The sequence below is a fragment of the Eublepharis macularius genome, chromosome 14 (genome assembly GCF_028583425.1).
Source record: "Eublepharis macularius isolate TG4126 chromosome 14, MPM_Emac_v1.0, whole genome shotgun sequence".
NCBI lineage: Eukaryota > Metazoa > Chordata > Lepidosauria > Squamata > Eublepharidae > Eublepharis > Eublepharis macularius.
Window position 1 is genome coordinate 6,571,905 of NC_072803.1, and position 16,582 is coordinate 6,588,486.

Sequence of the window (16,582 nt, forward strand, 5' to 3'; positions counted from 1 at the left end):
ATGCCATACCGAATCTTGAAATGTGGTTCTTCCTTGGCCTGGGTTGTCCTGTTGACTTGGACAGTCCGAAAGAAAGACATCTGACAAACCATCCGCACGTTCTTGGCTGGAGGGAAGTTTTAGATCACAGACCAGAAGGGGAACAACTCTCTATGTTGGTTGACACCCAGATAATTATGCCAGACAGTCCTCTGCAACTTCTTTGGAACAATGTCATCATTTACCTTGATGCCTAAACTGGAATTCATTGTGACTATTCAACAGAAAACGAAATGCAATCTTTACATCCCCACTCTGTCCTGTCTTCTCTTTCAGGAGAGCAGAAATGGAGCAGTTTGAGCTGCAGGTAGAATTTCCAGCGCCGGAAGGATAACAAGGGAACAAAAAAACCTCTCCACTTTTTCTTCTGAAAACCAAACAGTTTTGATCTGGAACAAGGATATGAGGCAGAAAAGCACCAGCAACATCATTGTTAGACCGACTTCCCCACTGGCAAAGCTTGGATGAATCAAAAGTTATCTGATCATTTTTAAGGCCGTGTGAATTTAAAAATAAGCAGGGTAATAGACCAACCCTCGGTTCCATCTGTATTTATCCTTTTCTCCCCAGTGGCCTCGGCTTATGCCTTGATGTGTTTCAATGTACTTAGCAAGAAGCTGGAATCCTCGGAGGGTGGAATCACTTCCAGTGAAGGATGGAAATGAGATTCTCTAGAGAGAAGGCAGGTGCATCATCTTCCAGTGAAAACAGAGTCTGAAATTGCTGTCCGTGGACCACCAGTCATCCACAGAGTAGTAGGACAAAAGGAAACAAAGGAAATTCCTGCAGCTCACACATTCACACAACAGCCCCAAATCCTCCTTGCTTGGGAAGTCAGGTGATACCAACAAGGCCAGGTGGCTGTTAGGGGCTGATCCAAAGATACCCCAGGCTGCCCTCCCTCCATCTGCCAGGCTCTCACCCAAAATGCTTGCCCACCTCCAGGGCCACAGCATCTCACAATCATGAAGGTGCATACTACCTGTCACAAAGGAGACAGTTTTTTGGCTCCTTCTCGCTCTGTCTACCCTGAAAATGCTACTATAAAGGTCTGATATGCATAAGCATCATATAGTTAACTGTCATCTGGGCTGAACAGCTTCAGGAGATCACGTAAGGGAATATTCCTCCATAATGACAAAGAAAACCCCCTGCACATAAAAAACCGCCAGTTTGGTGTAGTGGCTAAGAGCGCAGGACTCTAATCTGGAGACCCAGGTTTGATTCCCCATTCCTCCGCTTGAAGCCAGCTGGGTGACCTTGGGTCAGTCACAGCTCTCTCAGCCCCACCCACCTCACAGGGTGATTGTTGTGAGGATAATAATAACATACTTTGTAAACCACTCTGAGTGGGCGTTAAGTTGTCCTGAAGGGTGGTATATAAATCGAATGTTGTTGTTGCTATTATTATATGCTAGAACCTTGTCCCTAACTTCTAGTTTTCGACTGGCATAGAATCTCCTTTTTTATGCAAGAATATCCTATTCAGTGAGTCTCAGCTTGCAGTCCAAAGCGGTACAGTCCTGGCCCACCTCACCTGCTATTTCCGAAAACTGGGCCACGTGCTCGCTCCCAAGTTCTGCGTGGGTCGTCCCAGGTGATCCAGAGACTAAGTCACTGGCTGCTGATCAGATCTGTCTGCCTGGAAGCACGCAAGCACACACACACACATGCAAACACACACACACACTTTGCAGCCTCAGGAGGCCAACCAGGGATGTTCACTGGAGTGGAAAACAATGTTCTCAACACAGAATCCAGTTGCTAAATGAAAAAGCAGAAGCACTTTTTTTTTAAAGGAAAAAGAAAGTGTACAATGCTGCCTCATACCGAGGCAAGTTACTGGTTCCTCCAGCACCAGTGGCAGGCTACTGGTGGCTCCACTGGTCCCTCTGACTGGCATGGGCTGTCCAGTCACATAGGAAGAGACTGGACATCTGCTGTCTGAGTTCCAGGGAGTGAATTAACACATTAAGCTGCTTTATAACATCATCATAATAACTGTGCTTATGTACCGCTCTTCTAGACAGATTAGTGCCCCACCCAGAGCGGTGAACAAGTTAGTGTTATTATTATCCCCACTCCAGCTGGGGCTGAGAGGAGTGGCTCACGCAAGGCCACCTACTGAGCTCATGGCAGGAGTGGGATTCGAACCAGCAGAGTGCTGATTCGCAGCAGAACCACTTAACCACTGTGCTCTATCAAGCTTAGTGCTGTTTGATCTGCCTGCCAGTGGCTCTCAGGCAGAGAGAAGCCTTTTCTAAGATCTTTTAACCCAAAGATTGAACTTGAAAACTTCAGCCTACAAGGCTTGGTTCAGTCCCATGACTTGGACCAGCCCCAAGTCATGCAAGGTTTGCGTCCATTGTGCGGCACTGCCAGTAAGTGGAGCCTTCCCCCGGCCTTCTCTGCTCTTGTCCCAGGATGAGTTTTCAACCAGGACTGCAGGCCACTTGCAGCTCAAAGCAACGTTGCCTCGCGCAGGTACTTACAGCCTCCACTGGTACTGGGTGGCTGGAGGGTTGGCATCCGAGATGCACGTCAGCTTGACATCCTTCCGGTTGAGGTACCAGTTGCCATCAAAGCCATCAATCTTTACTTCGGGCTCATCTGTAAGAGGGAAGGCAGGATGGGAGAGTCAGGAAGGCAGGTGGGATAGCAGAGGAGAAAGAAAGGCCAAAACGGAGTATGGGGAGAAAAAGGAAGGACAGAAATGGAGACGGCGATCAGCCAAAGAGAGTGCAGAAGGAAGGGATCGAAAGTGTGGAAGAACGCACAGAAGTGGATTGAGAAGAAAACAGTGGGCTGTTACGATTCACACCGAACTGCCCTGGTTTCTAAGAAAAGCCCTGCGAGGATCGTACCAATGGTTCAGCCATGTTGGCATCCTTGTTTTCTGCAGTGGCCAACCAGCTGCTCTGGAAGGCCCACAAGCATGGCATAGGGGGGCAAAGCCTTCCCTCCACAGACAGGCAATGTGGTCTGATGGTTAGAATGCAGGACTGGGATCTGGGAGAACCAGGCTTGAATTCCCACTCTGCCACAGATGCTTGCTGGGTGACCTTGGGACGGTCGGTCTCCCTTTCAGCCTAACCGAGAATCTATGATTCTGTGATTCTAACCTACCTTCCAGGGTTGTTGTGAGGATAAAACAGAGGAGAGGAGAAGGATGTAATGTTGGGAATTAGCAAGTGTTCTCCATTCAGTCATGAAAGTGTTAAACTGTTACTTACTTAATTAGTAAACTTATTTGAAGGTAACCATTTAGCTATGGGGTTAAGTTTCCCGCCATAGAAAGGGGAGTCTTTACGCTTCATGAAGTAGATGTGGGATTCTCTGTTGGGCAATTAGCTAGAAAAATATTCTGAAGTTTTATTGCTTTTTATTTTAGTCTCTCAGTTCACAAGCCAGTCCCAGATGTAGCTATGTTCAGTTACAGTCTCTCTCTAAGTCTCTTTAACCAGCAAGATATAGCTAGATAGCTATTCGTTATTTTCTACCAATGTAACCTTTCCCTCCCTTGTTATATAGTGAAGTATTTTATAGAGCTGAACACTTGCATCTGACGAAGAGAGCTGTGGCTCTTGAAAGCTTATGCTACAATAAAGTTGGTTAGTCTTAAAGGTGCTACTGGACTCTTTACTATTTTGCAACTACAGACTAACACAGCTAACTCCTAACTCCATCTATAAACATGAGAGTGTGTATTTATTATGTCCATTGCACATATTCTGTACTCTGCTAACTAATAACCAACTTTTTTGCCACTTTGGGACTCTGATGGGGAGAAAGGCAAGGTCAAATAACTTCCCTGGAAGGTCTACCCCCTTAGCAACTGGCATTCAGAACCAGAGTGACTCTGAACATGGGGCTTTCATTTAGTCATGGGACTAGTGGCCATCAATGGACATCCTCTATGAATCTGTCTAACCTCTTTTTAAAGCCACCTATGCTTGTGCCCCTTATTAAGTCCTGTGGCAGTGGGTTCCACAAGTTAATTACGCACTGTGTGAAGTGACACTTTATTTCTGGTACTTGTCTGTAAAGGGGAGTGGCTGGTGCAACGGCACTAATCTTAGATTTGTAGCAGACGGTTGTGGTAAATGAATGGCAAGAGAAAAAACACTCTTCACATGCTAGAGGCTGCCCCTGTCTTCAGTTATCCCTGGGGGGAAACCCCCAGCATTGAAAACATGCTCTTGTGCAGAACTCTGGCTTTACCTGGGGAGGGACAGAAGTCTTGGCCCTAACTCTGGAAGCAATAAGAACATGAGAGAACCACAGCTCTCTTCGTCAGATCTGATGAAGAGAGCTGTGGTTCTCAAAAGTTTATGCTACAATAAAGTTGGTTATTCTTAAAGGTGCTACTGGACTCTTTACTATTTTGCAGCTACAAACTAACACGGCTAACTCCTCTGGATCATTGAGTAAAAGATGTTTTTCCATCCATCTGTCCTGAAACTACTGCCCATCAATTTCCTTCAGTGTTTCTGAGATCTGGTAGTGCTGGAGGAGAGAAAGTTCTCTTCTTCCACTTTCTCCATTCTGTGCATCCTTTTATACATCTGTAGAGTGCCCAAGGCCCATCCTCTTACTTAATAGGTACCCTGGCCACTTAGTCAACATATACTAGAATGCTGCTAATAGACGAAAACCCATTGGTTACAGCGCGTGGTGCGAAGTTTATAGAATCTGTCAGCTAATGACGGTGTACTAATTTTATCGGAAGAAATGTTCGAATTGCATTTTTAACTTTTGTATCATATGTATCGAGGAGTCCTGTGGTGCAGAGTGGTAAGTGGCAGTACTGCAGTCCAAGCTCTGCTCACGACCTGAGTTTGATTCTGGCAGAAGCTGGGTTCAGGTAGCCAACTCCAGGTTGACTCCATCCTTCCGAGGTCAGTAAAATGAGTACCCACCCAGATTCCTTGGGGTAAACTGTAGATGACTGGGGAAGGCAATGGCAAATCACCCTGTAACAAGTCTGCCAGGAAAATGTTGTGATGTGATTCCCCCCCATGGTCAGTAATGATTCGGTGCTTGCACAGGGGGACAACCTTTACCTATTATATGTATTAATGTGGGAGCTAAAACCTATAGTTCTAGAAGCTCCGAGTACATGAATGCTGTTGCATTTTATGCTGATCAAGGACCGTTTATAATAAAGATTTGGAGTGCCCAGGGTCTTCCCCACAGCTGCCCCATCCCTCCCACTTACACTGTACATTGAGGGTCATGCTCTCTGTGAACCGGTCCAGCTGGTAGTTGACCACACACGTCAGCGGCTGCCGATGGGCCTCCCGGCTTGGCAGCAGGCGGTACCGGCTGATCACCGTGATGGTGCCGTTGTTGTTTCGGATCTCCTGGAACTCGGCCTCGCCTTTCAGCTTAGTCTCCCAAGTCACAGTGCTGGGGGGCTTCCCATTAGAGGACGTGCAAGTGGCCACCAAGATCTTCTCCGTCATGCCAGCCCTGGCGATAAGGGGGCTCGTGGTGCCCTCCATCCGGTTGGTAGGCTTGGCTATGAAAATGGTCACAAGAGAAGGGAAAAGGTTTTTAAAAATAAGAAGCTCACCGGTTTTAATGTCAAATGCCACAAGCCCTCCTCTTGGATCCAGATCCTTAGAGGGTTTGCAAGCCAAAAGGCTTTCTTGATTCCCACTAAAATAAAACTTGGGCTGAAGACATGAAGCTGCCTTATACTTATATCAGTCCATCAAGGTCAGTACTGTCTACTGAGATGGCTCTCCCAGGCCTCGAGAAAGGTCTTTTGTATCACCATCTGCCTGGTCCTTTCAACAGAAGATGCTGGGGACTGAACCTGGGACATTCTGCATGCCGAGCAGATGCTCTGCCTCACTAATAATGCAACAAGGGTCGTTCAACCTACAGCATTTTGCAAACTCAGAATGAGAGATGGGGCCCTCCCCAGAATCTGGATTCACGAGCCTTCCATTTAAAAACCAAACACGTTGTTGGCTCAGATATATTTGTGGGGAATATGCGAGCAGCGCTGCAACGATGCGTAGGAGGCAGAAGCTCTGTGGCCAGCTTATTCGTTCCCTTCCCTTCCTTCATTGACTCCAATCATGTTCTCTTTCACTCATGGGCCCCATACCTTTTCATCAGCCACCATACAGCCAGCAATCAACAAAGCATGCTTGGCTTCCTACCCCTTTTTATAAAATCTTCTACCAGAAAAGCTAGGCTGAGATGCAGGCTACAACCTTCTGTAGGCTCAAGGACTTCCACCCAGAGATCATGATTTTCTGCCTCTGTTCTCTCCCATCAGCACCAAATGCCTCCCAAATCTGTCCCTGGGGGCCCCCTCTCCAAAGAAACAGGATCTCAGGGGGAATTTCAGCATGATTTGAGTCCACCATGATTTGATTTCCAGGGTATGAGCTTTCGAGAGTCACAGCTCCCTTCATCAGATACCTCTCTTCTTCAGCGAAGGGCACTCTGACTCGAAAGCTCATACCCTGGAAATCTTGTTGGTCTCTAAGTTGCCCCTGAACTCAAGTCCTGCGTTTCTACTACATGGCTACCTACCTAAAACTATTTGTATTAGCAGTTTCAAGTGGGCAGCCATGTTGGTCTGCAGTAAAAGAATAGGGGTTTGGTCTTGTAGCATCTATGAAACTGTGGCGAATTGGGGCCTCCCTCCCTCCCTCCCTCCCTCCCTCCATTTCTTTCTTTCTTTCTTTCTTTCTTTCTTTCTTTCTTTCTTTCTTTCTTTCTTTCTTTCTTTCTTTCTTTCTTTCTTTCTTTCTTTCTTTCTTTCTTTCTTTCTTTCTTTCTTTCTTTCTTTCTTTCTTTCTTTCTTTCTCTTTCTTTCTTCCTTCCTTCCCTTCCTTCCTTCCTTCCTTCCTTCCTTCCTTCCTTCCTTCCTTCCCTCCCTCCCTCCCTCCCTCCCTCCCTTCCAACTGGTAGACCCTTCTCTGCCTACCCCTCCCTTGCCTAGCCCAGCACCTGAAGGGGCCATCTCACTTTTCTGTTTCCGAGTAGTTGCTGCCACCACTGTCCCTGTATTTGGTTCCAGTTAGGCGGGACAGCCTCCTCACCTCCCTCCTCCGCTAAGCAGTTCCAAGCAATTGGGGAACTATGTGGCTCTTCCTTCCTTCGTTAATTTCAAAAAAAAAAATTATTTAACTTTTAACTCTACACAGGCAAGTATAAAGTTAACGGAAGGCATAACACAACATAAAACGGACCCCCTCTACTCTCTCTCCCTCTCCTTCTCTATACTCATGCCCTAACGTTGTTGTGTAGGGCAGGCACGATAGTTTGGTATCCCCACAGAGAGGTAAGATGAGGCAACCCCCTCAGGCCGCAGGCCCTGCTTTGGTACCTGGGGTTACACTAGACCTACATCTCCTTCCCTTCCACCAACCGACTCCCTCTCTAAATCAAATTCTATTCTGGATCTGGCCACTCCCCCCTGCAGCCCATAGAAAGATAAATGCAAAAACAAAAGGGCGTTTCACCACAGAAACCGACAAGATTTTCAGGGTATGAGCTTTTGAGAGTCACAGCTCCTTTCTTCAGACACGAGAAGGAAAGGGGTAGGGGGAATTTCAGGCTGCCATAGGAAGGAGGAGATGGAAAAATTGTCCTCCAGGGCAGAAGTCCTTGCACCTGCGGAAAAGTTAGTCTGGATCCAACTCATTGAGAAGAGGAGGGGTCAGGAGGCAGTCCCTGAGTTTGGATCCACGTCCTCCCCAAACTGCCAGTCACAGAGAAAGCCGAAGTGATGCATCACTTCTGAAGCTTTGCCACGCCCCCCTGGGAAATAGGTCAGCGCTTCCAACTTTATGTGATGACACAGCAGCCAAAGGCAGGCCCAACACTGAGGAGCACATGGCGCCGATTCGCACAGCGCACACTCAACTTTGCACAGAATGCAGAACCTGCACTTGGTTACTAGTACACAAACAGCCCTCAATTTAATTCCGGGAGCTCCAGCAGGCACTGAAAAAAGGGTTTTTTAAAAAAAAAATTGTTGATAGGCTTAGTGGATTGAATGGGTTTTCCACTGAGCAGCAGAAGGTCCCCAAATTACTCCGGGTACAAATGATAAACACCTTGCACGTGTTCAGAAGCCACCTCCTGATTTCGTTTCAACAGTTCTAGGTGGCTTCTCCAGCGGAACAGGCTCAAGGCTGTCTGCAACATTCGCTGAATGACATTTGCACGTTTTGACTGGTGCTGGGAACCTGCTGGATCAGGCCTTCCCAGTGTCCCTGCTACAAGAAACACCTGCGACTCTTTCACAGCTCCTGCTCACTTCCATGGGATCTGTGCAAGAGAACCTCCCAGCGTATTGCATCCCAAGGGTAATGCAGATGGAAGGACCCAAATCATTTGTTTTGCTGACAAAACAAACAAACCAAAAAACTAACTTGTAGAAGAATGCCAAATGTAGGATGGGATATTGAAAACAAGACCTCAGGGCTGGGTTGATAATAATAATGATAGGGGTTTTTTTTCAGCTGGAACGCGGTGGAACGGAGTTCCGGCACCTCACATGGCTGGTGGCCCCGCCCCTTGATCTCCAGACAGAGGGGAGTTTAGATTGCCCTGCCGAGGGCGATTTAAACTTTAAAAAACTCCCCCCTTGTTCCAGCTGACTCAAAGTGATGTCATTGTGTAGTCCTGGGAGTGTGTGGTACCAGGGGAACTCTCTCTTGCTAAGAGTTGCCCCTCTTTTCCCAGAAAAAAAGCCCTGATGATAATAATAATGATGATGATGATAACAACATTCAATTTATATACCGCCCTTCAGGATGACAACACCCACTCAGAGCAGTTTACAAAATATGTCATTATTATCCCCACAACAATAATCAGCCTGTGATGTGGGTGGGGCTGAGAGAGCTCTGAAAGAGCTGTGACTGACCCAAGGTCACCCAGCTGGCTTCAAGTGGAGGAGTGGGGAATCAAACCCGGCTCTCCAGATTAGACTCCCGTGCTCTTAACCACTACACCAAACTGAATGCCAGGAAGTATATCCCAAAGGTTTGGGCTGCAACCTGGTTCCCTGTTTGTGAACAGAGGGGTACATGGCCATGCAAGGGGAGGAGTCCTTGTCCCTACCCTTCCACTGTCACTCAGCAGTGATGGCCAGAAGAACCTACAAAAGCTACCTTCAGTTCATCCAGCTCAATAATGGCTACTCTAACTGGGGGTAGGCAGGAAAAAAGGTGTTTTCTGAGATATCCTTTAACTAGGCCATAGTTTAGTTCTGAAGCATCGAAGTAGAAAGTCTCAGGTCCAATCTTCAGCATCTCCAGTTAAAAGGACTGAGTAGGAGGTGATGGGAAAGAGCTCTGCCAGTAACCCTTGAGAGCTTCGGCCAGTCAGAGCAACCAGCACTGAGCTAGATGTGCCAGTGGTTTGACTTAGTATAAGGCAGATTTGTGGGTGTATACGTGCATAAATGCTGTGACCTGGATAGCCCAGGTGAGCCTGATCTCGGCCGTTTTCACACATCATTATCATCGCGCAACATTGCGCAACACTCACGGAATGGTAGTGTCTTCATGGCACGTTTTCTGGTGTCAACTTGTCATGATTCCGTTTTCGTGGCACGATGACGTCAGAAATTGCGCCACGAATACGCTAGCATTCCATGAGTGTTGCGCAATGCTGCGTGATGTTAACAAGATGTGAAAACGGTCAGATCTCAGAAGCTCAGCGGGGTCAGCTTTGGTTAGTAATTGGATAGGAGGCCTCCAATGAAGACCAGGATTGCAGAGGCAGGCACTGGCAAACCACCTCTGTTAGTCTCTTGCCAGGAAAACCCCACCAGGGGTTGCCATAAGTCAGCTATAACTTGAAGGCACTCTCCACCACCACATGCATACATGGGTTGAATGCTGAGCATGCTGAATGTAAAGCATGCAGGCTGCTAGTGTGCCACAGGCCTTCTCAACTGAGAGGGAGAGAAAGCAGAGAGGACAGCTCAACCCGTCCCCAGCATGGTTGGCACAAGAATCCACCTCCCATCACCCACTCCTCCTCTTGCATTGGCCAGGCCCCTGGCTCCAACATGTCCAAATGGAAAGAGCAAGGATCTCACGTGGCTTTACCCAGCCCTTTCTTACTTGCCAAGCATGAAGGACGCCTCCACCCAAGAGGAGAGGAAGGAAACCCTTCCCAAGACAGGAGGTCTCAGCAGTCGCCCGAACCCACTTACCCAACACAGTGAGGTTGAGCTGATTCTCCCGGTTGCCGCTGGGGAAAGTTGCAAACTCGCAGATGTAGACCCCTTCATCATCGAGCTCGAGGCCCAGCAGCCGGATGGTCCCATCCTTGGTGGACGGGCTCTGGAACAGCACCCGCTCCTTGTACGGGGCCAGGATGGAGACGCCCATGTTGGGGTTGAAGATGGCCACATTCTGCTTGGAGCCGTTGGTGGCCTTCTGCCACGTGACTTGCGTAATCTTCACATTGGGGTAGGGGTTGGTGAAGCTGCAGTGCAGGATCACATCGGTCCCGATGAACCCTGAGACTGTATCATTGACGAGCACCGTCTGAGCCCACAGGCCTGCAAGAAGAGCGGAAGGGGGGAGAGAACTGAGCAACAGGAGAGAAACCTTCTTGCTGGAATCCCAACATGCTGCGTGTCCAATTAATTTCCCCTGCTTGCAGCTGGGCAGCAGCAGGTTCCCACAAGCCAAGCTCATCACAGCCCCGCAGATACACATACTGGTGGTGAAGGTTACGAAAGGTGGATTCCCTCTCCCCACTTTTGGGGAGAAAAGTTGGAACCAAAACCAGCCTCACAGAGAGGTCCACTGAGTTGTTCTCCCCCAAACGCCTTTGGTAGAGCCATTTTTTCAAAATTCATGGCTCTAAAGGAGGGGGGAGGGATCCTGCAGGCCATTTTTGTCTGCCTTTGGCGACCCGGCGAGCAACAATTTGCTGGCCTGACCGAAAATGCACTTGTAGGCTGGTTCACATGTGCCTGCTTATCACTTGATGACTATAGCAGGGCCCCAATGTGACCCACGCGTGCAAACAAGCCAAAACACAGTGATTCTGCACACGTTGGATAATGCACTTCCAATCCTCTTTAGAGATCATTTGGAATTGATTTTTTTGTGTGCGGAACAAGAAATCCACCTCAAACGATTGATAAAGTGCATTGGAAGTGCGTTATCCAACGTGTGTGGAATCAGCCACTGATGGAGAGGACCTTCAGACACTTGGCAGTGAAGTCCCAACAAATGCTCCACTACCAGCCATTGACATTAGAGTAAACCAGTGCTGAGAAAACCCAGTGATGTGCACGCATCTCTCCTGTGACTCACAGACCTAGAGAGCTGGGTGTGCATCACATTGGATTTTAACATTATGGAACAAGAAAGCGAGAGGTAAGGGGTTGTTTTTATTTACTGGACTACCCTTCTTTTTTGTTTTAATTAATTTTTTTATAACTATAAACTATTAAACTATATACAATCAAGAATTTGCAGTCATACAAGAAGTTAATGTTAAAATCCATTAATAAATACATACATCAAAATTAATAAACACATAACATGTCATAGTAAGTAACAATTGAATGCATATTAGAGCAATTTAGAGGGTTATATCTGAGCATGTATCTGAACAAATAAATGGAGAAAGTACTTGTAAATTCTAACGTAGATTGCATATGTATGAAAGAGTTTAAGACCAGGTAAGGAACTATGCTTCTACCGCTAGATTTCTCATTGCTTGGTTACTCTTGGGATTGGTCCATACACGAAAGTTCCTAGTTTGATTTCTCACTACAACTTACTCATTGGGATATGTCTGAAGGTCTCTATCTGAATCTCTCCCCAGACTTTGGAATTCAGAATTATTTCTTTTCTGAAGCAGACGCAAAGTATTCAGCATTCTCCACTGTTCTGTTTTGTTTTTTGTTTGTTTGTTTCCATTTCCAAATATCGTTCAGATCACTACCCATGAAAGATGCTGGAGCCTTCAGTGCTTTTATCCCCCACCCCCCCGGTACACTTCTCCATTACTGCTGTACTTGTGTGCAGTAATAATGTACCGGGGGGGGGGAATTGCTCAATGTGATCATATGTATAAGACTATCAAGGTTCCTTTTGTGTGGTGTTCTAAAAAATACACTACAAAAAAGCAGTCTTGATGCAATGGAACATACGGTTGCATCAACGCTCTTTTTTGTGCAATTTTCTTTAGCAATGTGTTAGAGCATATTTGTGAGTCAATAAAACACCACACAAAAGGAATCATCGCAATCAAGCAATCATATCCAAGATTTCTTTTTCTGCAGTGTTTCTCCCAATGAAGCTAGAATTTAGGAGAAAGAGAATGCTGGGCACAGCAACGTTATGGAACAAGAATGAGAGAGGTAAGGGGTTGCTCTTATACTGACAGATTGCAGCTGAGGGGGAGAGCAGAATCCCCTGGAATATGATCAGAAACAAGGTGGGGTAGCTCATTTGAACAACCAAGTCACTGCTTGATGCTGTAATCATTAAGTGATGGTGAACATGAATGGGTAAACTGACTGAGCCAGAGAATTAGAAGAGAACCATCACGCTGTGGCGACACACCCCAGAGCACAGATTATGTCATAGGGGAACAAGGCAGGCATGCTTTTTTGCTTGAAATACAAGACACCAAGGAATGGGGCTCCCTCTCTAGTCACACGAAGGGAAAGGGTACAGAGTATTCACCTGTGCTACTCTCACATTATGTGATCTGCGTGAATTTTGCATTATCAGTACCCAAAAGCACACACACACACACCCCTGGGAAGGCACAGCTCTCGGAGTCTCTCTACACAAGATGCCACGGCGTGTGTTTGTCAAATGTAGGGAGACACAATGTTAGCCGGGAAGGGTAGCTTAAGAAGACAGAGCCAGTGGAGATCGTTCCTCAGAGAGTTTGTTAATTTAATCTTCGCCTCCCCGAAGGCTCTGTCAATTTCACTTCTCCATGCTAAAACTGTCTGGGATTGCAACCAGAGGGCTGTCAGGAATGGAAATGGGCTGGAGCTGCCTTCCAGAGCCAGGCTTGGACCTAGAGAGGTTCTAATGGTCTGAAGTTTCCCTTCTGGCATTTCACAGCCCCTTCACTCAGCTCCAGTGTATAGCAAAGCCTTTGCCCTGCCGCCGGCTCTGTCTTTTTAAACTACCTTTCCCAGCTACCATTGCATCTCCTGACACCTATACTTCACATGTCAGGTATCTCATGTAGAGAGACTCTCAGTGTACTGGTTTCTAGTGCCCTTACCTTCCCCAGAAATAGCTGCAGCAAGAGAAAAATATTTGTTCAAAACATTCATAGGCAGATTTTTCACAAGCCACCACTCAAATCCTCCCTCCTCCTGATATAATTAATGCCCTCTTCAGAGGCTTTGCAGTGGGCACCCAACTATCCAAGGCAGGGCACGGGGCAGCAGAGGACAGTTTTTCCAGTGGCAGATCCAAGATCCTGGGAGGCCTGCCCAAGGGAGGGAGAATTACGTCTGCTGCCGAGAACTCTTACACAAAGGGTGGGATGAATTAATGCATGAATGAATAAATAAATAGCAGTTGGAAAATTTCAACCCCACCCCAAGTTTCCAGTCCCTATGGCTGCAGAGATACATTTGGCTAATCTTAGAATCCAAAAGAGTTGCCAAGTGAGATTTCCTGTAGGCAGAAGGGTTTGATACCCCCACAGGACTCTTTGCTCTTTCCTATGATGAGAAAGTGCAGAATCGACTATGCAGAAAAGCAAGGAGGGAGGGAAAGGATGCAGAAGAAACCGTAAGTCTTGCAAAAGTGTTTAACGTGCAGAATCTATACCAGGTGCAGAATTGAGCTGTTCGTGGTGCAGAATCTGAATTCAGCTAGCACTATGTAATCAACCCTGAATTTAATTCTTGGAGCCCCAGCCAGTTCTAAAACTGGGGCTTTTTGTTGTCGGGCTCCGTGGATTAAAGGGGCTCTATGCTGAGCAGAAGATGTTCCAAAATTATTGTCATTATAGCATCTCAGGTGATGCCTTTCTTTTCTGCCAAGGGGGATAATTCTTTCACAAGATAATCAACATTTCAATTCTGCCTTTAAAAAAAAGCTACTGCTGCGTCTCTCCCCTAATCTGCGTGTTTAGAGATAACACTCCAATAATTATACAGCTGGTATTTATATTTAAAACAGGGGGAGGGAGGGAAGGGAAGGCAAAGCAGAGAACTGGAAAAGCGGGTCCTCCCAGAAACAAGAAGTGCGGGGAGATGCAGAAGGACAGACAGAATAAGGAAAGGAGGTACCGAGCAAAGAAAGAACAAAGGCCGATGGGAAGGAGGCAGGCAGGCAGGGAAGCTGCAGATCACAAGGGAGCTCAGCGTTGAAAAGTTGTCATTGTGAAATGCAGGGGTGCAAGGACAACAGCTCTTGGATCTGCGTGGAGGGCAAGCCCCCTTCCCTCTTCCTCTCGCTCTGTTCTGCCATCCAATCTCATGCTTTCCCAAGTTTCTACATTCCAGGGATCCTTTCCACCTCTGCGTCTGTCGACGGATGCCCAGAAGTTCATCTGAACTGGCACTCAATCTGGTGATGCCCCTGGGTTTCTGCCCCCCCCGCCCCTCCCCGAGGGCCATGCATATTCATCTCAGCGCCTCGAGCAAATGCACATGCAGTTGCCAGAACGTGTTCACAGTACACACAACAAATTTGCAGAGAGAGGGAGTGCGATCACGGATTGTGAAGACGATGCTCAGCCACCAGTCCAGCAAAGACTGTGTGAGGACAAAGCAATTTCCTCACCCTGTGCCAGCACAGGACTTTTCATTTTTTCAATTTGCTTTGCAATCTAGACTGGATGCTCAAGGCTGCGAAGAGACAATGCATCGGACAAGAAAGTAACAAAACACAGGCAAGACCGCCCGAGACCGTCGTGAAAAAAATAAAGTACTAACAGGGAAACAGGTGGGAAAAAAGGAAGTAACATACATAATATAAAAACAAAAACAAAAGGGGCACTGGTTGCCACTTGGGCCAACAGCGTGTTGGGACAAGAGCCCCTGGACCAAAAAAACAAACAGGAAAGGAGCCAACAGGACCTCCTTGGGCAAAGAAACCAAGCGGACTTCAGAACATGCCCAATTCTTGAGGACTGGAAGCAGAACGTGAGTCTTAACCCCACTGAAATGGCTAGTGTTTGAGCAAATATGAAGTTATCCACCAGGAGTGGCCCACCTATAGATGCAAGTTAACGTTTGACACTGTGGCTATCAAGTGACAAGCATGACCTGGGATGTTTCTGAGAGAGGCAACGGTCTCCTAAAAGACCATGAGACTCAACTCCAGGACAAGCAAGTGTATTAAAACGTCGCCTAGAAGAGCCCAAGAACGGCTTTAGAGAATCCAACCTTATGCAGTCTGGTACGTTGTCTCCAGCCATGGCAATCCAAGAGAAAGAAGAGGAGCTGCAGCTCCTGCCAGCCAGTTTATGTGCCAGCGTACGTTAAATATGAAGAACATACAAAAAGAGTCAGACAAACGGCCCGTTCAGCTACGCATTATCTCTGATTACCATCAGCTCTTCAAGATTTCTGGAAATAGTCTTATCCAGTTTTAACAGGAGATGCCAGAGACTGAACTTGGCATCTTCCACATGCAAAGGGGGCACTTCACCACCGAGATATAGCCCCACAGCCAAGCTGATGGGAAATACTACGGCGTCAACGATGGCTACTACTATTACTACTACTAGGAATTAATATAGTACTTCCGAATATTGCAAGCTTATACATCATCTTGTAATCTTCCAAAATCCCTGAACTGAATTTCACAGATCCATTTTACTGGTGGCCGACACAAAGCGCTCTTCTGAAGAAAGCCCCCATGCTAGTAGAATGGATCCATGGGATCCAACACTCCCCCCATAATTAAACAGTGCTTATATACTGCTTTTCTAGAAAGATTAGTGCCTCACTCAGAGCAGTAAACAAAGTCAGTGTTATTATTATCCCCACAATCCAGCTGGGGAGCTGGGCTGGGACGAGAAGCTTCCACAAAGCCAGCTGCAGACCTTGTGGCAGTAGTGGGATTTGAACCAGCAGAGTGCCAGTTTGCAACCCAACCACTTAATGCCCCACCAAGAGGGAACAGTCAGTGTTGTTATTATCCCCACAATGCAGCTGGGGAGCTGGGCTGAGAGGAGTGGCTTACCCGAGGCCACTTGCAGAGGTTATGGCAGCAGTGGGAGTCGAACCAGCAGAGTGCTGATTTGCAACCCAAACACTTGACCACTATGGTACAGCAGTAGCCCTTGTAAGGTAGGCTAGAATAATGACCCTATATTGAAGTTGGATGGCTGTGGCTGGGAAGGAGGAGCTTATCTAAGGTCCTCCAATGAGGTGATAATTAAAGTCACTGCTCCTTCTTTTAGCCACTACACTACATCAGCCATTCTAGTTAACATACTGAGCAGTGGATATATACATGCAAACACCGTATATGCACAGGGAAGGACATACCTCTCCAAGCAAATGCATCCACACACTCAACTACTTTAAACCCCAGCTATGATC

At 47.0% G+C, this 16,582-nt stretch overlaps 1 protein-coding gene across 1 annotated transcript in view; it reads right to left on the reverse strand.

Moving 5' to 3' along the window:
- Positions 1–16,582, reverse strand: part of NECTIN1 (nectin cell adhesion molecule 1) — a 166,060-nt gene that overhangs the window by 32,237 nt on the left and 117,241 nt on the right. The window contains exons 2-4 of the mRNA XM_054997446.1: positions 10,238–10,588; positions 5,258–5,560; positions 2,532–2,649 (exon numbers count right to left, since the gene is read on the reverse strand). Of these exons, the coding sequence (XP_054853421.1) occupies positions 2,532–2,649; positions 5,258–5,560; positions 10,238–10,588 (772 nt within the window). The remainder of the gene's footprint in view (positions 1–2,531; positions 2,650–5,257; positions 5,561–10,237; positions 10,589–16,582) is intronic.